Raw genomic sequence first — 20328 nt, 5'->3', positions numbered from 1 at the left:
AGGTATAATTATTGATAAAAAGACAAGGGGGGCGACTTTTTGCCAAGTTAATATTAACCCTCTTGCTAACCATCTGCTGTTCTTAATAATTGAAGGGACCCACGAATGTAGCGGGAAAACGCCAGATTTTAACACTGTACCCGCCCCCCTTATCACCAGCCCCTCTCACTACGTGCTGCTCTATCAAGGTTACAAAACCCACTAGTATCAGAATTGACCCCGTTCTTTGTACCACAAAATATTTTACACAGGGCTCAGGACTATAGTGACCATCAGGGTTTATAATTACAAGAAATCCATACAGATTTAGCTCTAAACCGAGTCACACCCCTACTATCTCTTCTCTTCTAACCCTAAGAATTGTCCCGATCAATATTACCGCCTAATCTCACTAATTTTATAGGTCTTACCACAAAGCTTACCATTTCAAGTAAAGGTTACTTATAACACTTGAAAATCATAGGTCTTCTGTCCTTAATTAGACTACTTTACTCAGACTAGTAAGCGCTTGGAATCGCTTTGGTACTTGATTTCAAATCAAAACTGTTTAACTAGTCTGTATGACTCCTATTTTTAACCTTTTAAATGGTCAGGAATCTTATATCAGGACGGAGCATGCTCTTCTTGAATGTACGCATACCACGAAGGCTTTGCGTCTGGGTACTTAAACGTATAGACGTCCCCGTCTCATATTTTGAACCACCACATGTATAACCATCCTCCAAACCACACATATACTAAACATCATAATGCTACCCATACCACATCTACGAAGTGTCAGTACCAAATGCAAGCCTCAAAACCAAAGTGCCGTTGACTGGAAAACTCCCCACGCCATAGTCGGACTAACCTCACCATTAGTCAAAGAGTCCCCACAACTACGTGCATTCCATGAAACCCAGTTAGTAAATAAAACACTCTTCCATACACCCTATCTGCAATAGTGTATGAGTTTCAGTAGTATTCTCGAAGTTGCACTAGGAAGAACACAGTCCCACATAAAATTGTTACCACTAGGCCAATAAATGGCCCAACATCATAATCCTTCAAACGCATTCTCTTATGGGCTTGAGTTACGAATAACCCCCTCCTAATTAAAAGACCTGTCTCGAACAGCCTTGTCGACGACGGGTTTGGCGTGCGGATCCCTGGAGGGGGTCATCGCATCCCTAGTTCACACGAGGGTCTTAAGGCATTATGGAAGAAAGTCCAAAAAAAAGAAAAGAAGAACATTACTTCAGACAGAATAAAAAGGGCAACTCCATCACGAAATCTCTTGATTACGAAGCGAGTATGAAACCCAATATCTCCCTCACGAATTAAGTCTCGCCATCATCTAAAAGTTCTCAATAGTATACACCCCAACCTCATTCCTATTAATAGAAATCTGGGAGTTCGATGCAGTCACAAAATTAACCCTACCGCTATTCCGTTTGCCGAGATAGCCACAAAAAAGGGCCACGGACTTGGACCTGGTACATAGTAACGAGAATAAGGATTACGATTCATTGTTTAGGGTATAAACATAAACATAAAGTTCAGCGGTATCCAATGAGCCGCCAGAACAAAAACATCACAAACTCTTCTCAAGTTTAAGGACTCCCTGTGTGACACCCCCTTCCCGTGACAACAACTTCCATATAGGTATAGTCTAAAACATGCCCTAATAAAGCTTATCAGACCCAGGATAAGCAGGAACACTCCACTTATTCACCCTCCCACGCCGAAAACGAGGATTTCCCCAAATAAGTTTAGACTAGGAGGGGCTGCTATGTTGCTTGATCTTAACAGGAAACACATTAAGACTAGACTTGGGCAGACTAACAAGCCCCCTTTATTTATTACTAGCAGACGCGAGTGCCTCATCTTATAGATAGCATTCACATACCTGAACAAACCTGATGAACACAACCCATGCCCGATCATAATAATAATGGCCCCCACTACCCCTAATACCGTGTTGCTAAGCACTCCTAATAGCACAAGCCTCATATGCGCTACAGAGGAATATGCTACCAAACATTTTAGGTCCACTTGCCGTACACACGCTAATCCTGCGTAGACACCTCCTGCCAAGTTCACCACTAGTAGCAGCACAAAAAAAACGCTTCTAAGCCTTATTTGTATAACTATTATAAATCGAAGCAGCCCGTACCCTCCTAATTTTAGTACCACCCCGGCCAATAGCATCGAACCGGCTACTGGGGCCTCTACGTGAGCCTTAGGTAGTCACAGGTGAAATGGATATATTGGTAGCTTGATAAGAAACCCTAGAATGTATAGCCATCACAATCTCATTCCCCTTTTTTTTTACTAGCCTTACCACAGAACTTATCCTCCTCCTCAACCCTCTAATATAGAGTTCTCTTACCCCCCATAAGAAAAAAAGAGATCCGAACACCGTATAGATTACTATATACCCCCCTGCCTGTAAACGCTCTGGCTGATAGCCTCAGCCTACAATTAATAACAACAGAGGGGCTAGCACACTTTCAAAAAAAAAAAAAAAAAGAAAGAACCTCCTCACCCTGAATCTTATCACTAAAATTAGGCTGATTCTGATAATTATTAAATTAAATCTTGCTTTCCGGTGGATCTTAACCCTCCTTAGGTAGGAAAGAATTGCTACAAATAGAGTTAGTGTAACCATTAACCCTATTACAAAGTCTGTGGTGTACAACCCGTTCAACTCTACCCCCCCTATCGCGACTCTTGTGGCGCCCATACTTAGAATAGTTAGAACGCTTAACCCAATGACACTCATATTTAGGTTTTTTATAATAATCAATGCAATAAGTCTAATTGCCAACCTTTTAACCATAAGTAAGACAGACTTTATCTGACACATTCAGTGTAAATGAATTATACTAGTTTATATTATCTTACATACACCCTAACTAGAACTACTACACACACACTAGCCATAAGTATGACACATAGAAGAACAGTCCAACACAAACTCATTAACTTATCATAACGTAAACGAGGTAAAGAAGCACGAATAACCACAAAGAAGACCGCAAAAGCCATCATAAAGACCCCGATCAACGCTTCATTTCCCCCGAAAAATATCGCCGCCCTTATAACCCTTCTGAGAAGAATACTAGAGTACTCCGCAATAAATATAACTGCAAACCCCCCTCCGCTGTACTCCACGTTGTATCCTGACACTAATTCCGACTCTCCTTCCACAAAATCAAATGGCGCCCGATTAGTTTCAGCTAGCATACACAGCATTCAGACAACTATAACTACGCACAAAGGAAAAAAGAAAAAAAAGGACCTTTGTTGGAACACCCTAATTTCTTGAAACATAAACACACCCGAGCACAGCACCACACAAAAGAAGATAAATCCTATAGGGATCTCATAAGAAATTCTTTGCGCCATCGCACGAACTGCACCTAGCAAAGAGTATTTAGAGTTAGAAGCCCATCCGGATATTATTACCCCGTAAACCCTGACTCTAGTAATAACTATAAACAGAATCACCCCGAAAACATAAAACACTTCAGCCGACTTATACGGGTATAAAAGCCATCCAAGTAAACTGATAGTTAATATTAGTGCAGGAGCCAAAATGAAGGGCCCTACGTTAGCACGTGTAGGCACAATAAACTCTTTACATAACAACTTACCTGCGTCACTAAAAGGCTGCAAGATCCCTATATAACTCACCTTGGATGGACCCTTTCGGATTATAATGATAGCCAAAATTTTACGTTCCAACAAAGTATAGAAGCCCACAGCGAGAAGCACCCCTACAAAAGGGATAACACCAACAACCACGCCTACTCAGTCCACCAGTGCAGCCTTAGTCGACCCCAAGGGAGTAAAAGAGTCCGCTGACACTTGACAAAGGCTTAATAGGATAGAGGCTCCAAAGAAAACAGCTACTCTCCTTAGAGTCTTAAATAGACACTCGACACTAACCATAATGAGACTGGGCTTAGCTTTGTAATTCACACACAAACAAGAGTATATCTTATAAGACGAGCTTAAATCGTATGCATTAGGTCTGCCAGCTTGTGCCATGAAAGCAAGTATATATACTTATGAATTGATCCTAAATCAAACGCATTAGCTCTGCCAGCTCTCACAAAGATAAGAGCCACTACTCACGGCGCCTTAGGGGCATGAGCCCTATATCCTAATATTAGACCACCTTATCACTAAAAGCTACTTGCCCATTGTACAAGTTCATTAAATTAAAAGTTTAACGCTTCTTAAAAGCTTTAGCTTATTTTTTATTTTAGTTAAGAGCTTCCAACCATATGACAAAATATTTCTCAGGAATAAACTCAATCACAATCGGTATAAATCTATGGTTAACCCCGCAAATTTCAGAACACTGCCCGTAAATAATTCTACACTGGGAAGCTTTTATAGGAAGCCGATTAATTCGACCTGGGATGGCATCTACTTTAATTAGTAACTTAGGGAGTGCAAACGAATGGAGCACATCAGACCTTCTTACAAAAGCAGTTATTTGCACATCTGCTGGAGCCACCATCCGGTTATCAACATCCAACAAACGATACCCTCCTTTTCTAAATGTCTCCTGCTGGTCTTCTATGTAAGAATCAATTGTATAACACGAAATTCTTTCAGCGCTTTCTCTAGAGCTTGGAGTGTCTAAATTGCGACAAAATTCGTAAGATCAGTACCATTGTTTCCCAATCGCCTTAAAATTTCACCGGGGCCGTTTTACTTCTTCTATATAATATAGGTTAATTATAGAAGGAAACCACAACCCTACTAACATCAACATTGGCACAATAGTCCATCAAAATTCTAATCGTTGACGGTTCAAGAAATGGCGATAAGAAAATTTAGTAAGAAGGATTACGCATCCTATATATATAACAAAGACCAACACAGCCACTGCTACTATCATCACAAAACCATGGTACCGGAACAGGTCTTTCCCTAGTTCCCCATGGACAATATCACCAAAATATCGACTCCCGTAAAAAGACATATTTATATTTTTCTACACTTATTAGCCCACTCACGTGCGCTACTTTCGCGATTTACTAATTTTAATAACTTGAAATAAGCTAAAAACTTAAACCATTTCAGGTCTACAGGACGACTCCTACAGAATTTAGGGTATTCAAGCAGCTTGTCCCACACCCACAAAGAAAGAGGGTTTAATAACAACCTAGAGAAATAAATGACTGAAAGACACTGCCCCAAAATGATATAAGGCTCCCGCACTGGGCGAGCACCAATCCATGTTAACCTAATAAACCTACCAACCAACACTCAAAACACTACTTGATTAAACGGGTAAAAACATAAACTTCGATACTTACCTCTGTGAAGACTAGGAATTAGGTATAATACTACAATCGACAAAAACATAACATATACCCCCCCCGCTTTATGAGGAATTGAACGAAGGATTGCATAAGCAAACATAAAATACCACTCAGGCTGAACATGGATTGGCGTTTTTATAGGATTAGCAGGCCAATAGTTTAAATGATTCCCTAACAGCTCAGGATCCACACACACTAAATATATAAAAAAGAACCTAAAGCAAACATAACCAAAAAGATCTTTAATAGTATAGAAGGGGTGGAAGGGCACACACATAGTACCTCTTTCAATACCCAAAGGGTTATTACTCCCTTTCTCATGTAAAAAAAACAGGTGTAAAAAAACAACCGCCACTATCACAAACGGTAAGAGAAAGTGTAAAGTATAAAACCGCTTTAGAGTTGCATTACACACGGTCCAACCCCCTCATACATAGCGGAGCATACTCTCTCCTACTACGGGGATCACTCTAAGTATATTAGTAATAACAGTAGCCCCCCAATATGACATTTGCCCCCAAGGCAAAGTGTAACCGAGGAAAGCCTCCGCCATAGTTAACAAAAACAAATGCACCCCAAAATACCACACTGTCTTATCTAAATAAGACCCATAATACAGCCCACGAGCAATGTGCGCATAAATACAGATAAAAAACATAGAGGACCCATTTGCATGAATATTACGCAACATTCATCCTTTTTCCACATTACGCATAATATGTACTACAGAATCGAATGCCATGTCTTCATGAGCAGTATAATGAGTTGACAATAAAAGACCCCTTAGAAGTTGGATAATTAGGCACAAGCCTAGTATAGAGCCAAACCTTCACCAAGCGTTTAAGTTTACAGGACAAGGCAAATCATAGAACCTGTCATTCATAATCTTCACCAACTTATTAGTACTTCGTCACGGACCAACCCTCTTAGGCGTGTTAATATTATTCACAGTATTGTTACCAACCATCTCATAAGAAAGGCCTACACCTTGTTTATGAGTTTACAGCTCACCACCTCTTCCTCGGCCACCTCATGAATTTTTGTTATATATACAGGCACAAACCCCCCGCACACCGCATTTTTTTATGAGTACACATAAGCTTGGACCCCCCTTTTTACACCTCTGAAGACACCCAAAGTGTTAAGTGTCCAACTTTGTTTTTGCTCCATTTTTACTTTATTTTTAATTAGACTTAAAGCGACCAACAACTTACGCTTCAAAAATTTTTTTATTTTTAAGATACACGCCTCGTTTTCGAACCGAAAACCACATGAGCAACCAGAGCTGGGGTAAATGAGGAAATAAACGTCTCAAATCCCCATTATCCTACAGCTTACAATTAGCTATAGAGCCCAAGTAACTTAGAATTTAAGGGTCAAATTCACCACTTTCTCTGCCAATAATTAGGTTGAATCTCATGTGGTCCTGAAGAATGCTTACTCCCCGCAAAGGCTTTGTAGCCTTTCAAGCATACACTAAAACCAAGTTAATTAGGTGTAAGGAGACCCGTATTGACCAGTTTTTAAATAGACCATAACAGCCTAACAATAAACGAATTAACTGTAATTTTGCTTATCTTATGGATTATTTTAATAAATTATAACTATTAATACACCAATAAACTTTAACTATGAGCATTAATAACTACTGACCCCGTCTTTACTAACATCAGGAACACTGTCTTCTTCACTTACAACCACATTTCTCTGCTCGACTGGCTGACAGACATTAGCTGGGACTTCAGGCTCCACAACAGCTATTTGTTCTTCTAAAGGAACATAGCCACCCTCAGCATGGGGGCCCCCTTCCTCCTGATTATCAGGAACAACTTCAGCGACACCATTCACAACAGCATCTCCAACAGCTGAAATAGTTTCAGGTAATGGGAGCACCCTAACAGTGTCACCCCCTCCGCCCTGACATAAGTCCCCTCCTCCAACGTCTATTCTAAACACTCAGTTTTTATATGAAAAAAAACCATCTCACACACCCCTTAACAGTAAGCCTTTTTTTGCAGCAAACCCCTGCCTAAGCCACTCTCATACAGCCTCTCTAGTGCCCAACACATTCAACAATCTATCACTAAGCAACACACTCATTTACATAAAAAGAACCCTTTTTATAAGTTAATCAGCCTATTATACAATATTATTTATGTCATTACAGATCCGTCACAAAGTATTGCTTTAGCTAAAAACTCGCTCGCTTAAAAGAGACCTTAAAGCTATGCATAAGCTTTTGGGTTAACAAACCCAAAAACTTCAATTAAAATAAAGCTTCGCAGGGTCTTGTTGCTCTTCTTTTACACACAGGCCTCTTCGCTTTACCCTTATGCAAGAAGTACTAAAATTTATTTGCCCCACTTTACTTCAAGTAAGCTTTTTATGAGGCAATCGTGTGCATTTCTTTAGAAAGATAAATTCTAAAAAACCTCAGTGAGATGAGCCTAAAACTAATTAACTCCTCTTAAATTGTTTATAAAGAAAAGCTTTAACTTTTTCTTTAGGAATCAAAGTCCTACGTACTATAATACTTCTTTATAACACCTCAGAGCAATAAACTACTTTTGAGCTTAGCTTCATCAAAGCAACTGGGCCATCCCCCCACGTACAACTAAGCTAGGAAGAATTTGTAGCTCTCAGTTATATTAACATTAGCAACTAAACACAACTTAAGAGACAGGCTATCTGGCTTGAGAATAAGAATCTTATACCCTAAGCAAATTACTGGGATTTTCAATTAACAGCTCAACATTCTAGCTTAATTTATTCACCCAGCGTACACTAATTTCATTAAAATTTTTGCCCAGAAGGCAAATATAGTAATTATTGCTATGTAACCATCCTATAACCAGCACATTTAACAGCCTAACGCCACGTTTATTTACATAAAAAGGCCCTATACAATATTGTCTATAGCACTCAGATCTGTGACAGAACATTGCTTTGCTTAAAAACCTTTTATACGAAACTAACTCACTTAAAAGGGACCTCAGGACCAGACATAAACTTCATCACTTGTAGTCTTTGTAAGTTTATAACCCACCTAACCCCCTTTTAGGCGTGTTAATATTACATACTATTGTTAACACTTACTTTTTAAGACGCTCACAACCTTGTTTACAAGCTCACGCTTCTACGTTTCACAATTTTATTTAGCTTCATTTTGTTGCTGCACACCACATTTTTGTCACCTCTATTTAACCTGCTTTCCTATTTCCTCCCCTCCAGATCAGCCCCCCCAGGCATTAGTGTGTCATTTTGATTTTATTTTATTTTTGATTTACTTTTTTGCTTAGACTTTAAGTGACCCATGAATTACGCTTTGGGAACTTTCATATGACTTGATTTCTATTTATTTTTTGATTTTAAGATACAGATAGTCTAGTTTTCAAACCCCAAAAAATCACATGAGCAACCAAAATTAGGGCAAACGAAAAAAATTAACACCTTAGATCCATTTCTCCTGCAGTTTACAATTAACCACAGGAAGCAAATAGCTTTAGAATTTAGGTTTAAGTTTGTTTTTTTCTACCACTAATTAGGTTAAGTCTCACATGACTCTGAAAAATGCTTACTCACTGTAAAGGGTTCAAAACCTTATCTACAACAGGTTGTAAAGCATAATCTAAAACAAGTTTGGACAGGTATGGGCATTCGCAACTAGATTTTCAATAAAATACACAATGTCAAGTAAAATTAAGTTTTACTTTGACTTATAAGTTATCTTAACTAAGGGCTTTTTACATGCATCAGCAACAGGGTTTCCGTGTAAAAGGACAGGAGAACAGGCCTTGCGGTCACTGTACCGGCCGGTAACAGGAAATGCGGTACACTATAAAACCTCATTCTTAAGGGTTTCCACAGTGTTTGGTTTTTTTTTGTCTGTTACTAGCACAAATCCATTACACACCGCCTTTTTAGAACCCTTGTTTTATTCTTTAGGTGGGTGATTGCTGCTTTTTGGCTGCATTAATAGACTGTTTTATTTTTTACCTAATTTGCAACCCGTTTTAACCCTATTTTTTAATAAAATAGCAATACTAATTTTAACAAGAACCAACGACACGCCCTACCGCCACTAATTGGCCTTCAGCTTCATAAAAGGCAACCCTTTTTATAAACTAATCAGTTTATTGCGTAGCATTATTTAAGCAATGACAGAGCCAGGGCAAAGCGTTGCTTTAGCGAAAAAGTCCTTTCGTACAAAATTAGCTCATTTTTAAAAGAGGATAGAAACTGAACTAGCTCACGCCGTTCTGAACTCAGCTCATGTTAGATTTTAAAGGGCGAACAGACCCACCATTAGAAGCTTCTACGCCTCTAGGATATCTAAAGCCAACATCGAGGTCGCAATCTTCCCCTCCAATACCATCTTTCGGGAGAAATTGCGCTGTTATCCCTAGAGTAGCTAGCCACACATATAAAGTTAGGAAATACGAGTTAGATTTATATAATAGTGAAAGACTTATTTTCACTGATCTCCCATCAAAATCGTATAAGAGCCAAAAACTCCAATTAAGATAAAGCTTCATAGGGTCTTGTCGTCCTTCTTTTACATAAAGGCCTCTTCACCTTAAAGTTAGTTTAAATTAAATTTTCAGACACAGCACCTTCTTCGTTAACCCTTTCATACCATCCTTCAATTGAAAGGCAAATTATCGCGCTACCTTAGGACGCTCACGTTAACGCCGCCGTTTACAACAAACATTACTCTAGTTGCACTGGGCAGGGACTACCTTTTACTTACATCAAAAGGAAATGTTTTTGTTAAACAGTCGAGAAGTTTAGTTTGCCGAATTCGTTTAAAAACTTTTATTTAGCCTTTAGTTTTTTAAGGTAAAACAAAATAGTAATACCAAATAAATAATATTTTTACTCGTTTTTATCATAGTCACTGGTCCTACAACCATAGGCTTATTTTAAAGTAAATGAATAACCCAATTAATCTTTTTTCCCCATCTGGTTTTAGTTAAAATACACTAATATCTAATAGCCAGTTTAAAGCCTATAGAAACCCAATTTTTTTTTAACATCAATTTTAGTATTTTTCAGCTTAACCCAAAAAATTTTACCCCTTAAATAGTTAAGGAAAATGCTTACACATCTTTTTAAGCCAACCAGATATCTAAAAGCGCGAATAGTATCTAGCCGCTATTCTTTAGTTTAATTAAATCTCTGCCACGATTTCTTAACTCAAAAAAATAACTCTCTTTTATTCGGGAAAATTAAATTCTTAAACTTGTCTTGAAAAACCCTTATGCAAAAGGTACTAAAATTTATTTATACTATTTTAATTCAAGTGCACTTTTCACGAAAACAATTATGCACGTCTCTTTAAAAAAGATAAATTATAAAAAGCCTCAGTAAGAGGAATCTAGAACTGACAATTCTAAGTTATATATTAACTACTTTTAACTTATTTATGAAGAAGAAGATTAACTTTTTCTTTAGGAATCAAAGCCCTACTTACTACAATTTTTCTTTATAACGCTTCGAAGTTCTAAGTGCCAAAAAACTACTTTTGAACTTTGCTTCATCAAAGCAACTGGATCATCCCCCACGTGGCACTAAGCTTAGGCCTAACTAGACTATGGAGAATTTGCAGTTCTCAGTTATATTAACATTAACTACTAAGCACAACTTAAGAGAAATACTATCTGACTTAAGAATGAAAATCTTATGTTTTCCCTAAACTACTTAAGCAAGCCAAAGCAAATTACTGCGATTTTGAATTAACAGCTCAACGTTTTAGCTTAAACTATTTGGCCAGCATACACTAATTTCATTAGAACTTTTGCTTGGAAGGCAAATATAATATTATTTACTATATATGCATATTATAGCCTAGCAGCAACTTCCGTTACTGCTACCTTGTTACGACTTTTCACAGGTTTCCCCGCGAGCGACGGGCGATTAGTACTCATCTGATTGTATTCAGGGTAATTTTATTTTTAACCCTTACTTACAAGTCCTTCTTCAAAGGCAAGTTTTCTTATCTTATTTGTCTACTTAGTTGAGCTACCTTTTAGTAGCTCAATCTTTGAATTATTGCTTAAGTTACATCTGTATCCCAGATTAACCTTGTCATAAGCTGCATGTCAATCTGAATTATTTTTGAAGTTGTGCTACATGGGCATATAGCCAATTCTAGTAGCTGCACCTAACTAAAAGTAACTTACCTTACCGAACTCAGCAAGTAAAATAAGAGTTAGCTTCAGTAATAACCAAAAATTTTACCCGGACACTCACCATATTAGAGTAAACAACCATACACACGCACTAATAAGACAAGGCTCAAATGTAGGTGGGTTATCCTTTAACACCCAGGATCCCCTGTTTTCTATCTCAGACACCGCCTATTTATTTCTCTTTGACAACCAAATGTTTAGTTAAGAGGAACTTTTGTTTTAAACTATGGATAACAGGGTATCTAATCCTGGTTTCACTTCATAGATTCGTTAGAAGCTCACTAAAACTTTAGGAATATAACCACAAAAAACCGTTAACATTACACTGCACCTATAGTTTTTTTATAGTTTTATAACACAACATTGACTCTAACCAATCCGCTTAAATTTATATTCGAACTGAATCTAACCGCGGCTGCTGGCATTCATCAATTGACCCCGAATTTGTCAAAAAGCTGGGTTAAAGTTTCCTTTATTAACCAATTTTCCCCACTGATGTTGAACTTGCACTTAATTTGTTCAAGCCCGCATTTAGAATCATGAGAAGCATTTTGCCCATAAATTTAGGGCCATAATCAAACCCTCCTACAGATTTGACACAAGGTACTAAAGTATCCATCTTCCTCATTTTCAATGAGACGCTTTAATTAAGCTACTGTATCTTCTATTTTAGGTTTATTTTACTCTTCGTAAAGGCACCATGGTTTTTATGCACAAATACGACACCACTAATATTACAAACAGTAACACACCAGCTATTAGGATATATAACCTTAACCCGCTTCTTTCAGCCATGAAACTTAGAAACAAAGACCCGCTAATTTCTCTGTACTCGTAATTCATAAGACCCATAAGGACCGCTCTGGCACAACACCTTCTGACGAGAACCATAAACTCTAGATTAAAACGATACACTTCATTGGGGTAGATCCTTAAAACATACAAGAACAGGACTATTACACCCCTAACGTAAGTTAGGAACAATAAGAACCCTAACAACCTTCTAACCTCCAGTGCAACCTCCACACATGCAATTATAGACCCCCTCAATAGCACTAGCCCTAAAGAAATAGGTTGCTTGGCAATTAAGACAATCGAAAACACAGCCATCAAAATTACACATATGACTATAACTCTCATTATATAAACATAATTAAGCTTACGCCCCCCGCTACCACCAGCCCTCATACTACCAGCTGGTAGGTAAAATAATTTTTCTGAACAATTTCATTCAAACAGCTGAGTTGACCTAGTCCCTTATGGGCACCTTGAGGGCCCAATAGCTCTAGTCAACCTTGATCCAGACTTTGAGCTACCATCCTGGACCCCTTAAAGAAGGCCATTTTTCTGGGGTGGGAGGTTAGCCTCTCTATGAGCCACATTCTCAAAAAGAATCTTAATAGTTTGGCTGACGACCAAGGCTTAGACCCTAATTTTCTAAGCACTCCTCATCACAAAATTAACCCTACAAAGGGAATAAGAAATACTCTGACTCTCTCATATTTCTCAAGAACTACTACAAACCCAAACCTCTCTATTTTCCTCCCTAATACCCCTCCTAAGATAATAGCCCCAATATACAGGCTAAGAAAAGGAGTTTGTATATTTAAGTGCTCATTAATCCGCAAACTTCTGCTATTAACGTAATTAGACCCAAGTATTACTCTAAATACAATCCGTGCCCTATAAAAAGAAGTGAAGATTAAACCTGTTAGCTCTAATAAATAGCACCCATAAGTTATTCTTCTGTCTATCATTCTTAGCTCAATTATTAGGTCTTTAGAGAAAAACCCTCTTATAAACGGGGCCCCTCTCAAGGACACAATTGCAACCGTTATTGCACCCATTCTTACCGGTAATCCTTGCCACAAGCTTCTTAACCCCCGGATATCTTGGATTCTTTGGTTTCTATGAATAACACCCCCTGCGCCTAGAAACAACAAAGCTTTAAATACCGCATGGGTTACTAAATGAAAAAAAGCTACAGACGGAAGAAGGATTGAAATCGAGAATATTATTAACCTTAACTGCCTCAAAGTCGAGAGTGCGATTACCTTTTTTAGGTCAAACGCAAACACAGCCCTTGACCCCGCTAATATTAGAGTAAATAGTCTTAAGACTATAAGTATTTGAGTCACAAAGGGATTAGCTCTGATAATATAAAAAGAGCGAAGAATCAAATAAACCCCAGCTGTCACCAATGTCGAAGAATGCACCAAAGAGGAGACCGGTGTGGGTGCCGCCATGGCAGCAGGTAGCCATGCGCAAAACGGCATTTGTGCGCTTTTAGTTATACCTGCAAGAACTACCACAAACCCTAAATTAACCCATGTCTGCACTGGGTGGTATATATAAATTAACCACCCCCCTTCTCTTAAAAAAATAGAAACTCTAAAAAGTACAAAAACATCCCCAATTCGATTAGTCAAAGCTGTCAACATAGCCGCAGATAACCTCTTATTGTTCTGGTAATAAGCCACTAATAGGAATGAGGTGAGCCCTAGCCCGTCTCAACCAATTAAAAGTATTACTAAATTAGGAACTAAGATTATAAACACTATAGACAGCACAAACAACCATACTAATCCCATAAACCGCTTGTAGTATGGCTCTCCAGCTATATACCACTTGCAGTAGGTTGCTACACTTCCTCTAATTACCAAAACCGTCCCAACAAAGACTATTCTTACGCTATCTAGTAGAACTCTGAAGCTAAATGAGAGACAATTACTCTCTCAAACAGTAACTTCCAATAAATAAGCTTTTCCAAAGGTCCTCCCTCTAAGAATAAATAAGTATCCAATCAGAATCAGTAAAAGTAACCCTAAGTTACTTTTTAATTGTATGATACTATTTTTACGAGCCATCTCTTAGTAACCTTGACATCAAATCGTCTCCGCATAGTCGCATCACCATAACCAGAAGGGCCAAGCAAATTCTGGCTTCGCAAACAGCTAAACATAGAATTAGTAAAATTAACCAAAACTGATTTATTAGAAACACATGGGTTACAAACAATAAGCCTAGTCTTATTATTTCAAGCCCTACAAATAAACACAAAAGGTGTTTGTTTATACGGAAGATTACAAAACAGCCTATACTTATTAAGAAAACTCCTAGGAATTTTATTCAAATCATAGCTTTAAAACACATAGTTTTCTACGACTTACAAGGCCGTCGCTTCAGCAAAGCTTTTAAAACTACCTACCTTCTATGATCCTCCGTATAGAGACACAATAAGACACAAAAAATATAACACTGAATACACGCGATTGCAACTTCAGCGGCTCCAAAAACACCTCCGCCCATTATTAACCCTTTAATACCCCCAACTCCTGTAAGCAGCCTTCTGCTATTTAACCAGCTAACTACTAACTCTCTCCTGCATATAGTTAGAATTACTTTACCAGCTCCCAGATTTAGTGTCAGACGTAAAACTAATGTTAAAGGGCGAAGTATGCCACTAATTAGCTCAACCACTACTATAAAAGGCACAAGGATTAACGGGCAACCTGTTGGAACGAGACTCATCAACCCCTGCTCAAATCTGCATAAAAGACTAGATAAAACTAAACAAGTTCAAATAGACAAAGCAAAGGAGAACCCGAACACAAACTGCCCTCTTACAGGGAAAAAGAATGGAAAGTTTCCAGACAGATTTAGTATCAGAATTATCATGAACAGACCCCTTATTACTAGAGGAAACCCAGATAGCTTTAGTCCCTTTCCGTTCAATCGAATCATCGAATAAGTAAAGGATAGCACCAAACTCCGAAAAGAGCTCGTACTTCTACCCTTAGTGTACACGTCTCTAAATAGCACGGTTATTGGCACTATAGAAGACAGCAACCATAACGGCATAGACAACCAAATTAAGTTATAGCTGTGAGCATCAAATCTAGAAAAAACATCTATTAACATGACTTTAAATTATTGATTACGCGATTTCTTATAAATATAAGTGATACACGTGTTATAAGGGTTAGTTCACACAAATGGCAATTGGCTATAAACATGCTTCCTTCCTGGATAAAGGTCTCGGGTACCTGCTCAGTCTATTTCACCACATAAACCCCCACTAAATACAACCCCTCGCTGGCTTACTAGAGCCTCTCATAGAAGGAACTTAAAATATATTAGAGACCCAAAAGACACAGCGGACCCATAAGAAGACACCCAATGTCAGTGAGCATAAATATCAGCGTAGTCTATATACCGTCGAGGCATTCCTCTTAGGCCTAAGAAATGCTGAGGAAAGAAGGTAGTATTTACCCCAAAAAATATTGCTATAAAATGGGCTTTCCTCCATTTCTTATTAAAGCATACTCCAACAAAATTTGGCAACCAATGGTTAAGACCACAGAACACCCCAAACACCGCCCCTATTCTTAGCACATAATGGAAATGAGCCACCACATAATATGTGTCGTGTAGAGACACATCCATAGAAGCCCTAGACAGTAAGACCCCTGTTAGCCCTCCCACGGTGAATAAAAACAGAAACCCAGTACTTCAGTAGGCGGCAGGCTTTATTTTGAATTTTCTTCCTGCTATAGTTGCCAGTCATCTGAATACTTTCACCCCTGTTGGAACAGCGATTACTATAGTTGCGGTAGAAAAATAGCCTCGAGTATCAACATTAAGACCTACGGTAAACATGTGGTGAGCCCACACCATACACCCTAACCCTCCAATTCCGATTATTGCGTATACTATCCCAATTAGACCAAAAACCGCTTCTTTTCCAGAGCAATGCATAATTACTTTTGATATCACACCAAAGGCAGGTAGAATAAGAATATACACTTCCGGATGCCCAAAAAATCAAAACAAATGTTGGAACAAAACGGGGTCCCCCCCTCCTGCGGGATCGAAAAAAGTTGTGTTAAAGTTTCGGTCAAACAAGATTATTGTGATGCCCCCTCCTAGAACCGGAATTGAAATAATTAAAAGAACTGCAGTAACTCTAATCCTTAAAACATAAAGCTCCGCTCGTTCTCCTTTCATTTCTAACACTGGCATATTTTTATTGGTCCTAGCAAAGTTAATAGCCCCCACTAGAGAGCTGAGCCCAGCTAGATGTAGTGACACAATAAGAACATCCATCCTAGGGCCCCTATGATAGGGGTACACAGATAAAGGGGGGTAAATAGTTCATCCAGCACCAACTCCTTTATCCGTTCTAAAGGACAGTATTAGTAAATATAGTGCATTAGGAGATAGTCAATAACTTAAGTTGTTTATTCGCGGGTAAATTATATCTTTACCTCCTACTAGCAGAGGAATCAACCAATTACCGAAAGCTCCAATTAAGATAGGTATCACAGCAAAAAAAATTATTATTAAGGCATGCGTTGTAACCACCACATTATAGAATCAATCTCTTTTTAAGAACACTGCTCCAGGATGCCCCAGTTGCATTCGGATCATTAACCTCAACCTTGCTCCAAACAACCCTCCTCAGACTCCGCTATACAGATAAAGGGTTCCAATATCTTTGTGATTTGTTGATCACAGCCATCGACGTCACCAGGACTCCACTTCTCCATAACCCCCTACTTCTTCCTTTTTTAGTATTTTTATCATTTTATTTATCCTTACTTAGAAGCCAATCATCTAGCCTTATTAGCCCTTAGAGCCGCACTAGATTTTAGCCTCTTAATATTTTTTTCCCTATACGCTATAGTAAGATATGCCTTTTCAAACCTTCTATTAGATCCTTGAGAACTTTCATTGGTCCCATACTTCCTTAAGAAGCACTCTCGACGTGAAAACCACAGGTACACACAATACACTTCCAACAGCAAAAGTAAGCCTCTTACAATCACCTCTCATCAAAATTCGTTTCGCATAAATGCCACTTCTAGTATTAACCTACTCATTCCAAAGACCCCTCACGATATTCGTGGTAGAGACCCCCAAACAAGATAAGAAGGAAACCCCTTGAGGACAAAATCCCTAACACTCTCTTACCGTAAAAGAACATGTAGGCAAAAGGTATTAACAGCACTACCTCTACATCAAACACGACGAACAAAACTGCTACTAGAAAGAATCGGATAGAAAAGGGCCTCCGAGCTCTTCCAATAGGCTCAAATCCACACTCATATGGACTGCACTTTTCTCGGTCTAGACCCCGCTTTTCCCTTAGTAGCATAAATAACCCCGTAAACAAAAAAGACACAATGCAGACAAACGCAACTCTTAACCCCATAACCATTCTTCTAGAAAACTTATGGAAGTGTCTTTAGCTCCCAAAGCCAATATTTTATTTTAAACTATATCTAGCTAAAAAAGGGTTGACACCACTAATAGCCCCACAACCTATCGTTCTTAAATTAAACTACTTTTTTATAAGGAAAAATGGTACAAGCCATTTATAACAAAGTTAGCAGCCCTATTATGTTAATTAACTTCCTCACTTAAGAATGAAAACCTAGGCTTAATAATTAGATGCAAACCAATCCTTTTTTTTAAAGTACCATTCTACAAAAAGGAGGTAACAACTACCTATAGTTATGTTTGAAACAAAATATTTTATTTTAAATTACCTTTTTATCATACTTTTGTGGTTTTACCCACTCTTTTTGAGCCGAAATCAAAACGCCCCTGGCCTAAAAGCAGTTTCTAAATAAATCTCACCAAGATCAATGCCCCCCCTGCTAGGTTAGCCCCGATCACTATCCTCCACATAATCTTGAATTCTGCTTTGTTTTTGTCTACTAACCTTTTTATTACTATCCTATAAAAAAAGTCAATGTAGAATTTTAGCCTGATTACTGAACCTATAATACAAGCCACGATTACAGCCCTTCCTCTCATTAGAAACACCAATACTTTCGCTAGAAAGCCAAGGAAAGGAGGCATCCCCATCAGTATCAGTAACCCTATACCCCTCGCGGCTCTACTAATCTGACCGCCCATTCTTGTTTTGTTTATTATTGAGCACCCATAAAAAAACAGCCCTACCGACAGCGAGTAAACTGCAAAATACCCTACAAAGACTACTCTTGACCATGTGAGCCCTAACAGCATTCATGATGTATGCACAAACGACGAGTACGCGCTTATTACTCGTACTGAATTCTGGTTAAGGCCCCCTACTGCCCCAATTCCAGCTATCAATACAATTACTACTCACAACCCCTTAGAGGGTATAATTATTGATAAAAAGACAAGGGGGGCGACTTTTTGCCAAGTTAATATTAACCCTCTTGCTAACCATCTGCTGTTCTTAATAATTGAAGGGACCCACGAATGTAGCGGGAAAACGCCAGATTTTAACACTGTACCCGCCCCCCTTATCACCAGCCCTCTCACTACGTGCTGCTCTATCAAGGTTACAAAACCCACTAGTATCAGAATTGACCCCGTTCTTTGTACCACAAAATATTTTACACAGGGCTCAGGACTATAGTGACCATCAGGGTTTATAATTACAAGAAATCCATACAGATTTAGCTCTAAACCGAGTCACACCCCCTACTATCTCTTCTCTTCTAACCCTAAGAATTGTCCCGATCAATATTACCCCTAATCTCACTAATTTTATAGGTCTTACCACAAAGCTTACCATTTCAAGTAAAGGTTACTTATAACACTTGAAAATCATAGGTCTTCTGTCCTTAATTAGACTACTTTACTCAGACTAGTAAGCGCTTGGAATCGCTTTGGTACTTGATTTCAAATCAAAACTGTTTAACTAGTCTGTATGACTCCTATTTTTAACCTTTTAAATGGTCAGGAATCTTATATCAGGACGGAGCATGCTCTTCTTGAATGTACGCATACCACGAAGGCTTTGCGTCTGGGTACTTAAACGTATAGACGTCCCCGTCTCATATTTTGAACCACCACATGTATAACCATCCTCCAAACCACACATATACTAAACATCATAATGCTACCCATACCACATCTACGAAGTGTCAGTACCAAATGCAAGCCTCAAAACCAAAGTGCCGTTGACTGGAAAACTCCCCACGCCATAGTCGGACTAACCTCACCATTAGTCAAAGAGTCCCCACAACTACGTGCATTCCATGAAACCCAGTTAGTAAATAAAACACTCTTCCATACACCCTATCTGCAATAGTGTATGAGTTTCAGTAGTATTCTCGAAGTTGCACTAGGAAGAACACAGTCCCACATAAAATTGTTACCACTAGGCCAATAAATGGCCCAACATCATAATCCTTCAAACGCATTCTCTTATGGGCTTGAGTTACGAATAACCCCCTCCTAATTAAAAGACCTGTCTCGAACAGCCTTGTCGACGACGGGTTTGGCGTGCGGATCCCTGGAGGGGGTCATCGCATCCCTAGTTCACACGAGGGTCTTAAGGCATTATGGAAGAAAGTCCAAAAAAAAGAAAAGAAGAACATTACTTCAGACAGAATAAAAGGGCAACTCCATCACGAAATCTCTTGATTACGAAGCGAGTATGAAACCCAATATCTCCCTCACGAATTAAGTCTCGCCATCATCTAAAAGTTCTCAATAGTATACACCCCAACCTCATTCCTATTAATAGAAATCTGGGAGTTCGATGCAGTCACAAAATTAACCCTACCGCTATTCCGTTTGCCGAGATAGCCACAAAAAAGGGCCACGGACTTGGACCTGGTACATAGTAACGAGAATAAGGATTACGATTCATTGTTTAGGGTATAAACATAAACATAAAGTTCAGCGGTATCCAATGAGCCGCCAGAACAAAAACATCACAAACTCTTCTCAAGTTTAAGGACTCCCTGTGTGACACCCCCTTCCCGTGACAACAACTTCCATATAGGTATAGTCTAAAACATGCC

General features: G+C 38.7%; 2 protein-coding genes and 3 pseudogenes across 2 annotated transcripts; all 5 read right to left on the bottom strand.

Annotated features, from left to right (window-relative positions):
• Nucleotides 1–1512: 1512 nt before the first annotated feature.
• Nucleotides 1513–2821, bottom strand: LOC134703531 (NADH-ubiquinone oxidoreductase chain 4-like; annotated as a pseudogene).
• A 9369-nt stretch (nucleotides 2822–12190) lies between these two features.
• On the bottom strand, nucleotides 12191–12655 carry LOC134703528 (NADH-ubiquinone oxidoreductase chain 6-like). Its single transcript, XM_063563501.1, has one exon. It carries the CDS (start codon nucleotides 12653–12655, stop codon nucleotides 12191–12193), a length of 465 nt encoding a protein of 154 aa, XP_063419571.1.
• Nucleotides 12656–14250: 1595 nt separating this feature from the next.
• Nucleotides 14251–15436, bottom strand: LOC134703532 (ATP synthase subunit a-like; annotated as a pseudogene).
• A 903-nt stretch (nucleotides 15437–16339) lies between these two features.
• LOC134703530 (cytochrome c oxidase subunit 1-like) lies at nucleotides 16340–17026 on the bottom strand (annotated as a pseudogene).
• A 1116-nt stretch (nucleotides 17027–18142) lies between these two features.
• Nucleotides 18143–19134, bottom strand: LOC134703529 (NADH-ubiquinone oxidoreductase chain 2-like). Its single transcript, XM_063563502.1, is given in 2 exon segments — nucleotides 18143–18997; nucleotides 18999–19134. Coding segments are annotated over 2 exon segments (948 nt in total). The 5' UTR covers nucleotides 19092–19134.
• Nucleotides 19135–20328: the final 1194 nt, after the last annotated feature.

The sequence above is a fragment of the Mytilus trossulus genome, unplaced genomic scaffold (genome assembly GCF_036588685.1).
Source record: "Mytilus trossulus isolate FHL-02 unplaced genomic scaffold, PNRI_Mtr1.1.1.hap1 h1tg001113l__unscaffolded, whole genome shotgun sequence".
NCBI lineage: Eukaryota > Metazoa > Mollusca > Bivalvia > Mytilida > Mytilidae > Mytilus > Mytilus trossulus.
This window is presented reverse-complemented; position numbering and strand designations above follow the sequence as displayed.

Coding starts and splice junctions, on each gene's coding strand:
- LOC134703528 (XM_063563501.1), bottom strand. CDS start 12,655: ATGAGAGTTATAGTCATATGTGTAATTTTGATGGCTGTGTTTTCGATT.